This window comes from Pinus tabuliformis, chromosome X, assembly GCF_031772625.1.
Source record: "Pinus tabuliformis cultivar Carrire ecotype Pingquan chromosome X, CPIR1, whole genome shotgun sequence".
Lineage (NCBI taxonomy): Eukaryota > Viridiplantae > Streptophyta > Pinopsida > Pinales > Pinaceae > Pinus > Pinus tabuliformis.
In genome coordinates this window covers 35410507-35426854 of record NC_142308.1, presented here as the reverse complement: position 1 = coordinate 35426854, position 16348 = coordinate 35410507, and the positions used below count along the sequence as shown (strand labels likewise).

Genomic DNA, 16348 nt, shown 5'->3' with positions numbered 1-16348 from the left:
AGTCTCTAGCATCTTGATATCTGGCTAGAATATTTCTGTTGAAGCAACTTTGTAACTATTGTCCTGCTAGGAACTATTTTTTCAATCATAATAAAGACTTTGGGGTGCAATTCAAGGTCTTCTTTCTTATTCATTTGTGGTATGTGTTGACTATGGGCATCTCTATGTTGTGTTGAACAAAACCATACTATTGATAGTTTTGGGCTAATCTTAGGTGGTTTGATTCCCCATGTGATTTAACAAATTATTTTGAGATAAATTCATAGTGCTTGTTGGGACTTCAGTCTTTGGCCTCCAAGTTCACAAACTTGGGTAAGAATCATTGTTGCTTGGATTCCAAATATTTATATGGTGGATTAAATCTTCGCGACGACTATAGTATATATATTGGGGTTTTTAAAGCATTTTTAGCCATTCTTCAAACGAAAAACTCCATAAAAATATTTTTCTCATTTTTTTAAAACCCTTGTATATTTGTAGATCTTGTGAACAATTTTGTAGATCTAACTTGTAAATTATTTTTTCTAACTTGGGTTTTGGGGAATTTTAGTATTTTTGTATATATTTGGGGTTTTGAATTTTTGTATGGTATTTGGGGTTTTGAAATTTAAATTTTTTACATTGGTTATTTGGGTTTCTATTCTAAATTTGTTTTAGGATCGGGGAAGAAATTGACATTGCAGGCCTCAGAAACCCTAGATGTCTCGGGTTTTCAAGCTATTTTTGCAGGTTGCTTATTTTTAAATCAGGGAAAAAACCCATTTTCTGAAGGCCCTAGCCCTTACCCAACCTAAAAGGCTAGTTTTTAGATCTGAAACCTCTGAAGCATACACTTAATAAGGGTATAAAACTTGAAGTTTTCAGTTTCTGGTAAATTTTTCTATTTCTAGGCAATTTAGGCATTGATTGTAATTGGATTAGCTTGCTGATCTATGGATTATTCAATGCTATAGTAACTGTTGGACATTGTTTCTGACATCTCTAGCTTGTTGATATGTGGGTCAATTTACTGCTGTAATAACTTATTATAGGTCTGAAATATTTCTGAATACATCTCCATAAAGTAAGCTAGACACATAAATTTACTTCTATTGTTCATTGGAAAGTTTTGTACTTCATATGTTGGGCAAATTTTATAATTTAGAGTGATTTTTCTACTGTTGTCATAACATTAATAAGTGCTGAAATTTTCTGAAATACTACTGTTGATTTAACTGTTGAGATCTAAACTGCTGTCATAACATTAATAAGTGCTGAAATTTTCTGAAATACTACTGCTGATTTAACTATTGAGATCTAACATTTGTGTGGTTTACTCTAAGTTTGTAAAATTTCCGGAATTTGACACTGAAAGCACTCCTATATTTAAGCTCTAGATTTGATCTTGTGATAATTGGAATCTAATTGGCATCCTTGTCTTTGGTAATCACTCTAAATCTTGGCATCTAAGTTTTCATTTGGCTATCTTGAATGGTGATTAGTTTATCTTAAAGTGGTATCAAACATTCTTGAAAAATTGACATTTTACATTTTGTGAGAATTTGTTGAAGTTTTGCACTGGTGTTTCTAAAGCAATTTATCTTGTTCAAGATTGTCATCTCATCATTGTTAAGTACATTCATTATAAGCTAATTCAAACTAAGTACTTAAGTAACATAAACAATCTTAATTCAAGATAATTTCACTCATCATCTTGCATAAGCATTCTAGGATCTAACTTGGATTGAAACTTACCTCCTAGCATAAGCTAGGTTGATAGAGATCTAGGGCAACCCTTCTTATCTAGCTTGAGTGGCTTGGCAACTCTTTGGTGGTTAACACGGTGACCTTGCAGTCATCAGAGCCACAGTCTCTGCGACGCCGAAGACATCGGGTGATAGGAGCACAACATAAGGTATCGTTAATCAAGCTCTGGCTTGCTTCTTGTTGGCATCCTTCCCACAACCTACCTTGGAGCCCAACTTCAAAATAGTTAAAGGAAGGTCATACTTAGACTAGGCATATAATTTAAAACTAACCAAGATCCTCGCACTTAACGTAGATTTTAGGACTTGCATTTCATATATATTAGTCAAGCATTTAAGCAATGGGTGTCCATCCAGCCACTTGGTTTCAATTTATAATACGCATCAATTGTGACTCCATTAAGGCACTGGTCTCATACTTAAAATCTAATCTAATCATTAATCTTGCTAAATTTAACCAAGTAACTAGGTCACTCATCTATGTCTCTCAAACAAGTTGGTGTCAAACTTGTTCTCTTTCACCTCATTCCATAGGGACTACCCCCCATAGCGTGCTGTTGGGAGACAGCTAGGACGGAGTGGGCGGGGATGAGAGTGACAAACCCATCATGAGCGGTTGTAGCGGTGCTTGTACAACCTGAGTGACAACATTTTTGGCGTCGTTGCCGGGGATGAGTTTGCTCGTTGCTGGGGTTTACGACATTCTATCATCTTGTGATAGTTCATCCTTCATTCGTTGCCCCACCAACGCCACACCATTTTTATCACTGTTACTGGGGACCAATTTATTGGACCTTGGATTTAACGACATCGTCATTTGATCTTCATAATCCTCTAATCTATTTTCATCTTCTTGATCCATCAGAGATTGCATTCGTCTTTGATATCTCATTAATCTTCTTATTGCCTTATTCACTTCTTTATTTGCACTTTAGCACCTGAACTTTTAGGTTAGTTTCTTGTTTTGGTGGCGACTTCACTGATTCATCCATTCATAAAAGCTCACGGGTAGCTTGGTTAACCCCGCTCTCTGGGCTTGGTTAAACAGATTACATTATAGTGAACATTAAATTTTCTCAGACATGAGCCTTCCTTGATATCCACCTTCTTCTCCCTAGCTAACTTTTTGTTTTCTACTTTTGGATTTTAGAGTTAGATTCATGTTCAAGTGGTGACTCCACTTCTTTTGTTTTCTGCAAGAATTTCTGGTAAAAGCCTTCTTCTTGTAGAATTCTTACTTATCTTGGACACAAACCTCTCGCTGATATCCATTTGCTCTCAAGTGAGCAAGTCATCATGAATGACTTGCTTGCCCCTTGTAATTTTACTAACATTTAGGGTTATCCCCATGATATTCTAGAAAAAGCCATTGATAATTTACCTTCTTTTCAAGGCAATGGTGCAATTAATGCCAATGATCATCTCAAGAAATCTTATCTTTGTATAGCTAAGTGGTGCCACAATACTAACTATAATCATGAAGACATTAAGACGCGTCTCTTTGTCTTCTCCTTGGAAGATAATGCTTTTGATTGGTTTCATGATTTCCCTAATGGTTCTTTGGATTCTTTGCAAGCTATAGTCAAGGCCTTTATCAATGAATATGGAGATAAGAAGGATGAAAAGGTTTTACTTCACGTTGTTTATAGTGTGAAAAAGAATGTAGATGAAATTGTTAAAGAATTTAATAGGAGGTTCAACGGCATTATAAGAGAATTATCTCAAGATTACAAGCCTCCTGACAAATATTGTTAGACCATTACATTGATGCGTTTGATGCTAACACTTCTTACGAATTGGTGCACGGGTAGCCCACTAATGTAAGGGTTGTTCAAACTTTAGCCGGGAAATTAGAAAATGACAAGAAAGCACCTGGGAAGTTTGAGATTCCAAATATAAAGGAAGAGGAAAATGATTATGTTAAAGAACTAGCTCAAAGCATTAAAAATATGCAAGATGAGCATAAAATTCGAGTCACCATCATGCAAAACTGCCTATTTAATATGAAGGAGTCTCAAAAAAATAAGCTGCAGGATAATGATGATCAAGCTTGGCCATATTGCAGTACTTGTGAAAATTTTCATGAGGAATCTACTTGTGCTTTTGTGAGAGGAATCTTGGGTAGTGGCATTGCATGGACTAGTAACCAAATTAATCATTTTGACGATGAAAAGGAAAATGATAAGCATCTTGTTAAGGAATCAACTCAAATTATCAAAGACATGCAATCTAGTCAAGCAAAATTAATAGCAGATCACGCTAGAGAAATGAATTCTCTCGGGAACAGGTTAAAGGTAATGGAAGTTAATTAGTATAATCAAAAGATCAATTTTCAGAACATGATAGATACCATAGAGGAGGGACATGCTGAGGAACTGAAAATCATGTAGACTAATCATTCTAATTAGATGATCACCATGCAAGACCATTTGATCACCGTGGAGAAAAATCATGCCAAGGAAATTAGTGCTATTAGGCATGAGCATTCCAACCAAATGAATACCATGAAGGATAGGAGCATTGAGACCATGAAGGATGATCACACACAACAAATAAGAACTAGGGAAGAAAGGCAATTACAAATAATTAGTACCATGGAGGATAACTACTTTAAACGTTTGAACAATGGAATATACCAACAATTAAATCAATTTATAGTACATAAGAATTAATGCCCAAACTTGTTTTCTTATTTGTCCATTACGATAAAAATCCACAAGGCACTCGTACCAGGGATAGTGTCCCTTTACAATCCCTTTACAATGCCAAAAATACAATACAAAAACTTAACCAAAATACCTGAACTGAGGATGAGTCCTTTCAACTCTCATTTGCCTTGACCATTAGTTGTCCTTTGCCAACAAAAACTACAACTACTTGCTATAGCCCATAGGGAACTCCTTTCCTACCTTATATTGCCCAACTAGCTCCCTTTAGGCTCACAGTCAACTCTCTGCCCACTTGGTAACCTTAGTCTTTTGTTTTCTGACAACTAGCCCTCTACCAGCCTTGTTAAGCCCTCAACCACCTTCAACCACCCTCTTGTTCATTTCACCTTGCTGCTTAGGCTCGACTTGTTGTTTTAACCTTCAACCAACCTTCTCAACCTTCCTGTAGCCCTCAACTGCTCCTACAGGCATGTGACTTGACTTCCTTTGCTGTAGTAGGTTGCCCTAACAAACCTCCTTGAGTCCTCGCTGCGAGTCACCTTCAACCATCTTTTTAAGCATTGTTAAGGGCTCGACCCTCTTGATGTGTCTATGCCCTATTTCTTAGGCCGTAGATCTTTTGCGACCATTCCTTTTCCTAGTCATGGCCAACGTCTCCTAGTTGTGACTTCCTTCGACAACCCTTGGCCCTTCTTGGCTATGGTTGGCTTTATCAATCCTAAAACAAAGTTGTCCTACTTTTTTTTTTTTGCGGCTAGGTCCATGGTTTCTTCACGAGATGAACTCACCTCTCAAGGACAATGATCCTTTATGCTTCTTGTCCTTACACCTCTCCATTGGCTCCTTTTTTATACTTGTCCTTAGGTCCCCATGGAAGCCCCCTTTTTGTTCAAGAAACCTCCAACATCGACCTTAACATTAAATTTGAAGATTAAATGTTTTCCTTGGGCATAAAACCCTATCACTTTGGGTACAAACCCTGCACTTTGGGTGGAAAGCCCACACGCTGATGCAATCACACTTTATGAGTGTTTCAAGCCTATCACAAAGGGCATGTGAGAGTGCCTTCCAATGCTACCATATTTCGACACCCACCCCTCAAAACCATTTAGGATAGTGGGTTGAACCAAAGTATTTTGAGTGACAACTTGGATGATATGCCTTGGAAGTGGTTCTGGAAACTTTGCTTCTGAAGAAGGGCAACAAAGCCATAGGCTTTGTTGACTTGGGGCTGGAGTGCATGACAGAGACTGAAACGAGGTCTTGTGAATAATACCCCCAAGTAGTTGTATGTATAAGTGATCTCAATCTCCTCTCCTCTGAAAAAGAAGTGGGGATCAAAGAGTGTCTTATTCGTTCCATTGAAGATTATGACCTTGGTTTTAACTAGGTTGACTGTCAACTATCGGAGGTCACAAATGAGGACATTTGTTGGGAACAATCTATTACTTTTATTGAAGATGTTGATGCTTTCTTCATTCCCTTTATTGAAGATGTCCTTGAAAAAGTTACATTCAATGATGCTTTCTCCACACTAGAGTATACTATCTGCTATTGCATTGGCCCTTTTACAATGTTTGATGATTGTGATGAGAAGTCTATATCACAGTCCCCCCACACGTTTGTGGCAGTAGTAGCTAGTTTTAGCTCTAGCAGGCCTGAGTTGCCTGACATCCTCCCCTCCGTTCTTATATATGGAGGTTCTCTTGCACTTGCACCTTCTTTCATACCTTATGTTGGATAAATATTTAGCTAGATGTTTAGTTCTTAGTCTTTTATGTTTTTTGTATTGATCTAGGTGTTGCTTTTACACTCCCAGATTATATTTACACTAGAAGTACTCTTCTAGAATCCAGATCAGTGAGAATTCGTGTGACCTCACCCTGCCACACAAGATCTCAGCAGCAGTTCCGTCTCAGGCCCATTCCTGGGAGACATACTAGGTCCTCCAGCGTTCAACAACGTGTGAACTCCTTAACTCCTTGATAATTTCCCACCTCATTTCGACGTCATTTAGCATGTGTGGATATTTATTTTCTCTAATTTATTTAATTGGTGGGCTAATTTATTGCCACATTTTACACAAAACTTAGGAAAAGTGTGTTTGGAGGGTTTAGAACTTATTTTTTACCCCTCAAAGGGTGTCATAGTAGAAAGTTGAGGGTGAGAGGTGTAATTTTGAGCACACATATCCCAAACAAATTCTCTAAACATCACTTATTATATACTACATTTAGATTTTATTTTAATTTTTGCCCTACGAGAAATTTTAATTTTTTTTTTTTAAATGACCCCTAAACCTAATCAAATTCCACGAAATTTTATGAATGATCTAGTATGGTAATATACAATGATTCTAAACATTAGGGCTCACCCAAGGCCTCACCTTCAAGCCGTACTCCGGCTTTAGGGTTATGTTTGGAGGAAAAACTCAATTAATTATTAAGTCCTCGTAAGGATATAATAATTAACGAAGTGAAAAATAACCTCCCAGAGTAAACTGACTTGATGACAAGGTCCCAAGTTACATAGGCGTGTTACATGACTCAACTTATATGTTGGAATTTCTAAGTCTAACTGTTAGAAATCCTTCATGTACTTTCTGATTTATTTCTTCCTACTTGTTCTGTTAATTAACAAGTTATTTACCATGTAAATACTGAAAATAAATACAAGTACATGCTCAACACATACAGATCATCAACTGAAGGAAAAAACAAGAACACAAGTGACACCGTTATTTTTGGACTAATGTCCCCGGAAAAACCCAATGCGGGAAAACCGATGCAGCTATTTGAGGGTTTTATTATTAAGCAGTTTTAGAATACAATCTGGGTGTCAGAAATGGCTCACCCAACAAAGAATGCTCTAGGAAGTAGTTCCTCTCAGTCAGAGATAGATATTCCAGCTAAAAAACCCCGAATGAACAATCCCACAGTTCTCAGCTGCAATCTGCCCCACAAAATCTCCCAGCGTCTGCCTCTAGGGACTGAGTCAACCTCTCTGGCCCAGTGTTAGCCCAACTAGCCCTGCGTTAGCTCTGGAGGCTCTACGTCAGCCTCTGGAGGCTCTGCGTCATCCACGTTGGCTCTCCTCGGGCACTGTGCAGCTCCTGGCTGCCTCTGCGTGGCCTCTAGTTGGCTTTGTGTCCCTCTCTCCTGGCTTCTACGCTGATGCTCTTGGTACCCTCTCTGCCTCTCTGCTTTTGTATTCACCGCCCCTCAGCTGCAACTCTGATCACTCCTTTGATTTCCTCAGCAAGCCTTGGCCTAGAAAATCAAATTTATGATCAACTCGGTGTGTTCTCCAAGTGACCCTCAAGCCTCCTTTTATACTTTTCTCGTTGACAATTCAACGGACGCGATTAAGTCCCTAATCAACAACTAAGATTAGATCTGGCTTGATCCATGACTTTTGGACCATTCTAACTCAATTTTATATTAATTCACATTAATATTTTATTTTCCCAAAGTTTAGACTTAGGGACTCCATTAAAAATATTTATTATTCTAATATCTCCCAAACTGGTTAGATTCTGCCCAAACCATTTCTGGGTATTGGAGATCTCATGTGCTTTAGCCTCTTCACCAATTTTCATGGCTAGAGCACATCTAATGCTACCCCAAATCAACATTATCTTACTAGCATCACTTCACATCATCCCCACAGGGCTTGTGGAATCTGAGTACAAGAGAAGAAGATGAGAAGAAGAAGTAGAGTTGAAAAACTCTGGTGATATGATGATTTTTGATGGTACATGAAGCCTCTGATACATCCTTTGGCATGGAGGATGGAGTCTTCAAAAATATTTGCGTACACTTTAGTTGTCAACAAAGCCCAATTTGGAGGATGGAGTGTTGTGGTTAGGGCAATTGGAGGATGCTCTTATCCAGTATGATGATGATTGAGTTGAGATGCCACCCCCATCTAGTCCCTTTGTTCTCAGGGTCCATCCTTCAACACCAACATCAGGGGCTTCATCTTCATCAATTCCACTCCACAACTTCCAGAGCCACCATCTTCATTGCCATCATGTGGAAGCTCATGTATTGTTCATGGTGGAAGGAGAAGAGATTAGTAGATATATTCAGAGTTTACTACTTTTTTCATAGATTAGAGTTGTAGTCTTGTTCTGAATTTGAACTTTCCTGTCTTACTCTTCCTAGTTCAGTGTGTAGTTGAGTCTTGGTGGTGGCCAAGTGGCCTATTTTGTAAACATTATTATGTGAATTTTGGACATGACTCACGTTGACAATTGCTCACTTGCTAGATAAGTTACTTGAATGTTTGATGATTTTATCTTCAAAATGTTTTATGTTTCATGATATGCTTAAAAATATGATGTATGCTTGTAATTGCTAGAATCTAGATGGTTGATGCTCGAATAATTAATCATTGATGTACAACGGAATCATGGATGCCATATCTATCTGGATTTATGTAAAATATGCATGTTTTCGTGTCGTCTACAACTAATTTGGTATTTTGGATATTCCGAGACACTTTGCTTCCTAGATTTTTGGGAAATGACACTTCCACGTCCCCGTTTCCAAAAAACTTCCCCGCTTCGCCCCTGCTTCGTGCCACATTGCTCTTACCGTGATTAACTTGCAAGTCTTAGTTTATGCTTCATGATGTGTGTTCCTTAAATTCTGATAAGTTGTTTAGTTTTAGATTTTATCCAGCAACTTTGCTTATTTTGTTGTAAGTAGAATTAGGAACTTTAGAAATAACTCTTCTCTCTTACTATGAAAACGAGTGCCAATCCTGTAAAATAACCTTTATCAGTTTCTCCCCCTGATATCATTTTGATTGAGAGTGACGTGTGGTATTGTTAGTGACTAGCAATTTAGCTATACATAGTGCTTTAGATCATTGTGACCATCTAAGAACATTGTACAGATTTAGATAACATGTTATTTTCATGTTTGATGAAAATTTGTCTTTGCAGTGATTTCCTTGTTCAACTACATCAGTCAATATGTCCAGAACAACCACGAAATGGGACCATTAAGGTGAGAAGATATCATGTTGATTTGGTATATAAGATAGAAAGTTGTAATGTATCTCATGCAAGCTTTACTGTGGCCACTATTATGCTAGAGTTACTGGGCAAGTAATACCGGGCCATCCTATCCTTAACAAGACAGCTAGATATGATGACCTATTGCTCAGGCTTGGTGAGAGATATCTAACTGTATAATATGAATTTAGCCTTGTGTAAGCAACTTAATTTTGCTCTTTCCGTTTGCAGGAGGAGCCGATGGTTGAATATGTAAGAGAAAAGCATGACAAGAAGTTCAAGGGCATGTTTCAAAAGCACCAACAGGAGTGCTGGACAAAGTCTTATAATAATACTCCGGAACATAGTGAGAAAACTCAGATCAATACTGGAATTTCTATTGATAAAGACATTGAGAACCATCCATCTGCTCAGAAAAACTTGGAGAAAGATGGCCATCAGACATCTGAGGTGATATCCAGTGTTAATAGTTTACCCTTCTAGCTTTTGAGAAACTTTGATTGCAGTGTATATTATATGGATATATAGCTAGATAACCTTAAGCCCTTGGTTTTTACAGGAGGCTCAAAGTACAGGAGGTTATAGGCCATCATCCCAGAGAAATCAAGAGGGAACTGCTGTTGAGGAAAGCATGAGTTTACATGAAAGGATGAGGGAGCCTGAAGAAAACTATGAATTAAAGGATGCAAATAAGACATTGCAGATGGGAGATATTCAAGAGGTAGACCAATTCAAGGAGAGTAAAATTGAGCACACAAATCTTATGAATGCAATTGCTGATATAGACGAGAACAGAAACGAAGGCATAAATAGTAATACTAGAAGTGAAGTAGAAAGTGCTGCAGAGATTGATCATGAGGACAGTATGCTTGAATTCAGAAATAATGAGAATTCCATAGCAGCAGATAAGGGCTACTTTGATGAGCTATTAAGGGAATCTGAGGAGAATCAAAATCTTGCAGATGGTGAAAAGGAAGATGAAGCAGCAGGAGTGATGTCACAAGCATCTGAGAGAGTAGATACTAGCATTGGGGAAGACAAACAACCAAAGAAAAGAAAGCGGAATGTTATGAATGACAAGCAGATAGCTTTAATTGAGACTGCTCTTCAGGATGAGCCAGAGATGCAGCGAAGTGCCCCTCTATTACAGTTGTGGACAGAAAAACTTAGGGATCTTGTAAGTGAGTTTGCTTGATAGTGAATCAAATTGAAGTATTGATTTCTGCATGAATTCTATCAGATGTGTCAAAGATTTAGAGAATTCTCCCAATATTTGTTCATTTCATCTGTTGCTTTCGTGTCATATTTGGGCTCTGCAACTGTCTGATAAGTCAACTTTTCTATTTTTCAGGGCAGTTCAGACCTCACAACCTCTCAGCTCAAGAACTGGTACTCACATTATTATTGCTTGTTATTGTTTTTCTGAGTGTCTTGTCCTGAGTTTCTTGTTGGGAATCGGGATGCTTAACTGGCTTATTTATAATTGCGTAGGAATGATTTCTATTTCTCATGTTGATTGCATTACCAAACCATTTTGCACTTTGTGTCTACAACATGTCCACAACCCGCATTTGGGCTTTTAGCAAATTCGCTTATATTTGTTCTACACTTGTGCATGCCAATCTTTGCACATGCCTGAGCCATTCTTAAACTTTATGTGGAGATTTTGCTTGAAATTTTGAGGTTTTAAGGTTTTAAAGAAATTATAGTCTTCTATTGTTGAAACTAAAGCATCCGATTTGGAATGTTTGGTCTTACTGTGAATAAGGCTGTAAGACACTAGTTTGGGCCGATTGGTTTCAAGTGGTGTAATTTTGGCAAGACTGGTTTTAAGCTAAGTTACCAGGATTCGGATACGGATACGTCAACTTTTTGAAAAGCCAGGATCCGGATATGACAAGGAAACGGCAAGTATAAACAAATATAAAATATTTTATAATTATTAAATTTAAATTTATATAAAAATAAAAATAGAAACACATTATTTTTTAAATATGTAATTTTTAGTACTTATCAAAATAATTATTACATGAATAATTTTAAAACTATTGTATCATTTATAAATATAATTAAATTAATATAAAAATATTTAAATTTTAAATATATAATTTTTATACAATATTTTTAAAAATTATTAATTTAATAATATTAAAATTAATGCATCGTTTATAAATATTTAAACTTTAATTCATAGTTATTATATTTATATTAAATGGTTATGAAACTTAATTTATAAAACTTACTTTTTTACACTTCCATTTTTTTTTTTTGGTTTTGTTTGTTAAATTTAATTAAAATATCTAAATGAATGTTTGGTGGCTTACCATATATGCATTAAAGCTTATAATAACGAAAAAGTAACTAGCAGCAAACTAGTTTATTTTCACACGTTTGATTTTTTTCATTTTGGTTGACGCTCAATTTTCTAGTTTCACAAACACCTGTTAATAATTCATTTCTTAACCATAATCCATTTCTTAACCCGATAGTGGTTTATTATTCCCTCTTCTGATTTTTTTTCATTTTAGTTGATGTTGAATTATCCAGTTTCGGTGACGCCAGTTGAATAATCCATTTATTAACACATATTATTGGGTTATGCATTAACTCGATGACAGATTTTTTCATTCTGATTTTTGCGCTGACGTCTGACAACTTAACCCGCTAACCGATGTTGGGGGAGGATCTCATCGGATCTGGATCCGAATCTGTCTCCGATCAGGGGATCTGCGGATCTAGCCCTTTGGCTTGGCGGATCTGGTAACATAGGTTTTAAGTGGCAAAGCATGAACTTCATAAATGCAACGTGGAGGATACAAATTAATCTCTCAAGATGTTTCTGTTATATCCCTTGGGAAAGTGGTTTTCCTCAGTTGGTCACATGTATTTTGCATTCACTACAACCAACTTTTTTTTTCTATTCATTTATGTTGCATGGAACACTGTTTCTTTTAAGGCTTGGAGTTAAGATGTATAAAATGATTTTTTATAACTACAAAATATCCCCTATTGTGTTTAGAATCTAGATCACCCTAGGATACATCAGATCCCCATTCGCAAACACTCTACAAAGATCAATGCTTGAAAGCAAGCATTAAAATGCATGAATAAAATGATAAGGTAGATGAGAAGAAGTGCATCTCAATGGACCAAATATAAGCTTTATTGGAGTAATGTTTGATATGTTAGATGTCATTAGCCTTGCATTCGCTTTAGAGTCTACACGCTCCCAAATAATGCGTGTTCTTTGTATTTTGTATCTCCCCCACATCAAAAGGAGAACATTTACTGCGTATACACAAACTAACATGAATCCATGTCGAATAGTTGATGCTATATTCACGCTATTTTGGTAGCGCGGGGACAAATTCCCTCTCTTGGATAGCCTCTCATCTAGAGAATATCCTCTTTGCCGTTGGAAGAATTTAATTTGGTCAAGGAAAAATATATTTTTAATGTGAAAACCCACATGTGCACAAATGTACAAGTCGACCTAAAGGACAAATTGGGTCTCCAAAGAAGCATATAAATAAAAGTCAAGTCAATCTGATTTGGACTAGTGTTATCGGAACTGGCTGGTCCGACTGGTTTGGGGGCAAAACTGGTCCAAACTGGAAAAGACTGGTTTGGTACTGAACCGGCCGGTTCAATACTAGTTTGGTCCGGATCGGTTCGAAGACCGGTTCCACCGGTTCACAAGGCCTGTAGTCGCGCGGCCTGGGCAAAAAAAACGTTTTATTATTTTTATTTTTAAATTTTTATTATTATTATTGTTTTTCCTAGTTTCTTGATGTTTGTAACTTTTTTAGTTCAACGATGTTTTGCACTAAGTGCTATTTCGGTTATATGCACTATTACTTGCTATATATAAATGAGAATTTTTGCATATTTGTGTATAAATGGTTTGGATTCATATGGATGCACATGAATATATCTGTTTTTTCTTTAAAATATGAATATTTTATGTGTTTTTGGTAAACCGTTTTTTTTTTTTTTTTATTTCTGGTTCCAACTGGTTTCCACAAGGTTTTTCGGTTCGATGACCGGTTCAGTTCTGATAACATTGATTTGGACACACATCACTCACATCATATTCTTCTCTTGGAGGTTTCTACAGGTCTGAAATTGCAGGTCTTCTTTCACACATGTGAATAAGAGAGAGTTTGAAGAGGGCCGAAATCTGTCTTTTACCTGCCTTTGACCAATATTGACTTTTTGGTGTTTGTGCATATTTTGACTTGGTTTCACTTCAGTTTGGGATTTTCTTTTGGAGGCTGCATTCTTTGGCACAAAGATCAAGATTTTTTGGGCAGTTTGACTTCTGTTGACCATAGGCTTTGACTACAGTTTGACCGTGGATCTTTCTCTCTCTAACCAAGTTTGATCGAGTTGTTTGGGATTGTTTTGACTTAGGTTTGACTAGCAAGGAAGGCCGAGTATTTTGACTCCTGACCAAGCTCTTTTGGAGGAGTTTGACAATTGACTTTAGGACTAGTTAGGGCATCCTTGACTGCTTTTGACTTTGACAGAATTGCAGATTTGACTCCTTGACCAGATTTGACTTTGAGGCTCATCTATTGGAAATTGGTTGGTAGATCTCTTGGATAGTTGAAGAATTGACTTTGACTCTTTTGTTGATGAATTGAATCATTGTATCTCTCTGCTAAACATTTTATGACAATCTAATAAGAAGAAGAATTTGAAAGGGTTTTCCCCCTTGTGGGGTTTTCCCTAGTCTTTGACCAAATCTTGTGTTTCTTGATAATTCTCCTTGTTTTCACAAGTCCAAGGAAGCAGTTGTGCAATGTTTTCAAAGTTTAGAATCATCAGCCAACACTTTGATGTATCATTGTAAACTTAATTTCTGCAAATTGTAATGTAAATGATACTAGTATGACCGTTTAATTATGTAACAACACCTAGGTAAGCCTTTGATTGTGGCGAAGAATTTCATCCTAGGAGGTTTTTCAACCTCACCGCATTATGTGTGTTTCTAAACACAGATAATTGTCAAAGTTTTTCCTCCAGCTTAAATCCCAAAGCTAGGGTGGAATTCATTGACAAAATCTTAGGTGAGTCCTTGTGTTATATCATGTCTTTGTAAAAGTGATTTGGGAATGATTTAAGCTATTTGGCTAAATTATTTTATTACAAATCACTTGGTCTACTAGATCATATTATGTTGTAGAAATGGGTAATTATTTTGAGGGTCTATATATAAAAGAGTATTCCTCTTTTGAGGGTTGAATTTATGATATCTAATGTAAAAAATATTTTAGTGCATGGTCCCTCATATCTAGACACCATGGCTAAAATATTTGAGGGTGAAAAAAATAATTAATCCCCTCTTGTGTCAATTATTTAATTTTCTGGCAAAAATAAAATTAAATCTTAAGCCAGAAAAATTAATTAATTTAGAGTCAAAAAATAATTCCAAAGAAATTAATTTCTCCAAGTGGAAAATGACCAAAAAATTCGTGGGTCAAAAGCAAGTTAATTTTTGGAGGTCCCCCACCAAGGCAAAAATGGATTTTTTAAGAAAAATTATGTCAAAGTCAAAATTTTGAGGAAATTAATCCAAAAAATTAATTTTTGGCTTAATAAAAAATTGGTTTTATGAAAAATTCGAAATTTCCACAAAATAAATATTTTCAACAGTGGAGATTAAAAGATCATCAAAAGATTATTAACAATCGAGATTATTTTGATGGGGATCAAGTCAACTAGCTGTTATTTTTCACTTGGAGGATTTATATATAAATTAGAAGAAGCCATTTTTCTTCTCAAGTCATGATGAAAATTTTGGCTCTGGTGTATGTAATTTTGTAACGCTGGTATTGAACCATTGATCTGCTGGGAACGTTTGAGGTCATAATAAAAATACTTTGGGGTTTAGTTCATGGTTTTATTTGTCAATTGATCTGTGGTAGTGCTGTTTATGTGCTTTCCTATATTGTGCTAAATTTTTATATAAGCTTGTTATTTCATTTGTCGGTGATAAGAACATTTTGTTGGTAGATTTTGGGTCAATCTTAGGTGATTTGATTCACCATATGTCTAACAAGTTTGCTTGAGGAAAAATATAGAGATTTGCAAGTACACTGACCTTTGGGCTCTAAGTTCACAGACTTTGGAGAAGAGCCAACCTTGTTTAGGCTCTGGTAATTTTTATGGGATTTTCTTTCTTTGCTAGAGGCTATGGTCAATGCTATAACTTTTGAAACACATTGATCCATTGTCATTATTTCAAAAATTAGTTCTCAAGAAATTTCATTTTACAAGCATTGTATATTTGTCTAAGTCACCAGACACGGGGATTCGGGACACGTAGGATTCGAGATTCGTGGTGTCGGATTCGGACACGCTGACCCCCTGGAACAGGACACGTTATATATTATTTTATTAAAAATATATATATATATATATATATATATATATATATATATATTAAAAATTAGATATTATCATATTTCTTACACAAATTTTAATTAATGATACAAATTTATTGATTTCAAACATAGATCTTCATCTATAGCTATTAGCATGCATAGTACATACAAAATTCAAATAAATGTCAGTGGTACTGGTCACATAAATGATAAATCTATTAAAAATTTAAATCATGATTCATAATTCATAACTGAAAGACAACTTACAACTACAAGATAGTAAGATAAACACACTGACAATTGTAGTTTTCTCATTAAGTCATCAAATCAAAATGTGTTACATAGGTAGTGTTGGTGCAATGCCAATTGCAAATAGAAATAGAAAATATAAAACAACTACAGGTATACAAGCCTCAAGGCATCAATCAGCATCAGAATCAACATCACTATCCCCATCATCATGGTCCCCACTGCTCTCCTCTGCATCCTCCTCCTCCCCTGTATCCATAGTCGCTTCTGCAT

At 36.2% G+C, this 16348-nt stretch overlaps 1 protein-coding gene across 2 annotated transcripts in view; it reads left to right on the top strand.

The window, feature by feature from the left end:
• The window catches only part of LOC149138206 (nodulin homeobox-like), a 147928-nt gene that overhangs the window by 92723 nt on the left and 38857 nt on the right, over window positions 1-16348 (top strand). For both annotated transcript variants that reach the window (XM_089452944.1, XM_089452945.1), the window contains exons 14-17: window positions 9366-9429; window positions 9669-9887; window positions 9997-10614; window positions 10789-10826. In XM_089452944.1, coding sequence (XP_089309070.1) covers window positions 9366-9429; window positions 9669-9887; window positions 9997-10614; window positions 10789-10826 — 939 coding nt within the window. The remainder of the gene's footprint in view (window positions 1-9365; window positions 9430-9668; window positions 9888-9996; window positions 10615-10788; window positions 10827-16348) is intronic.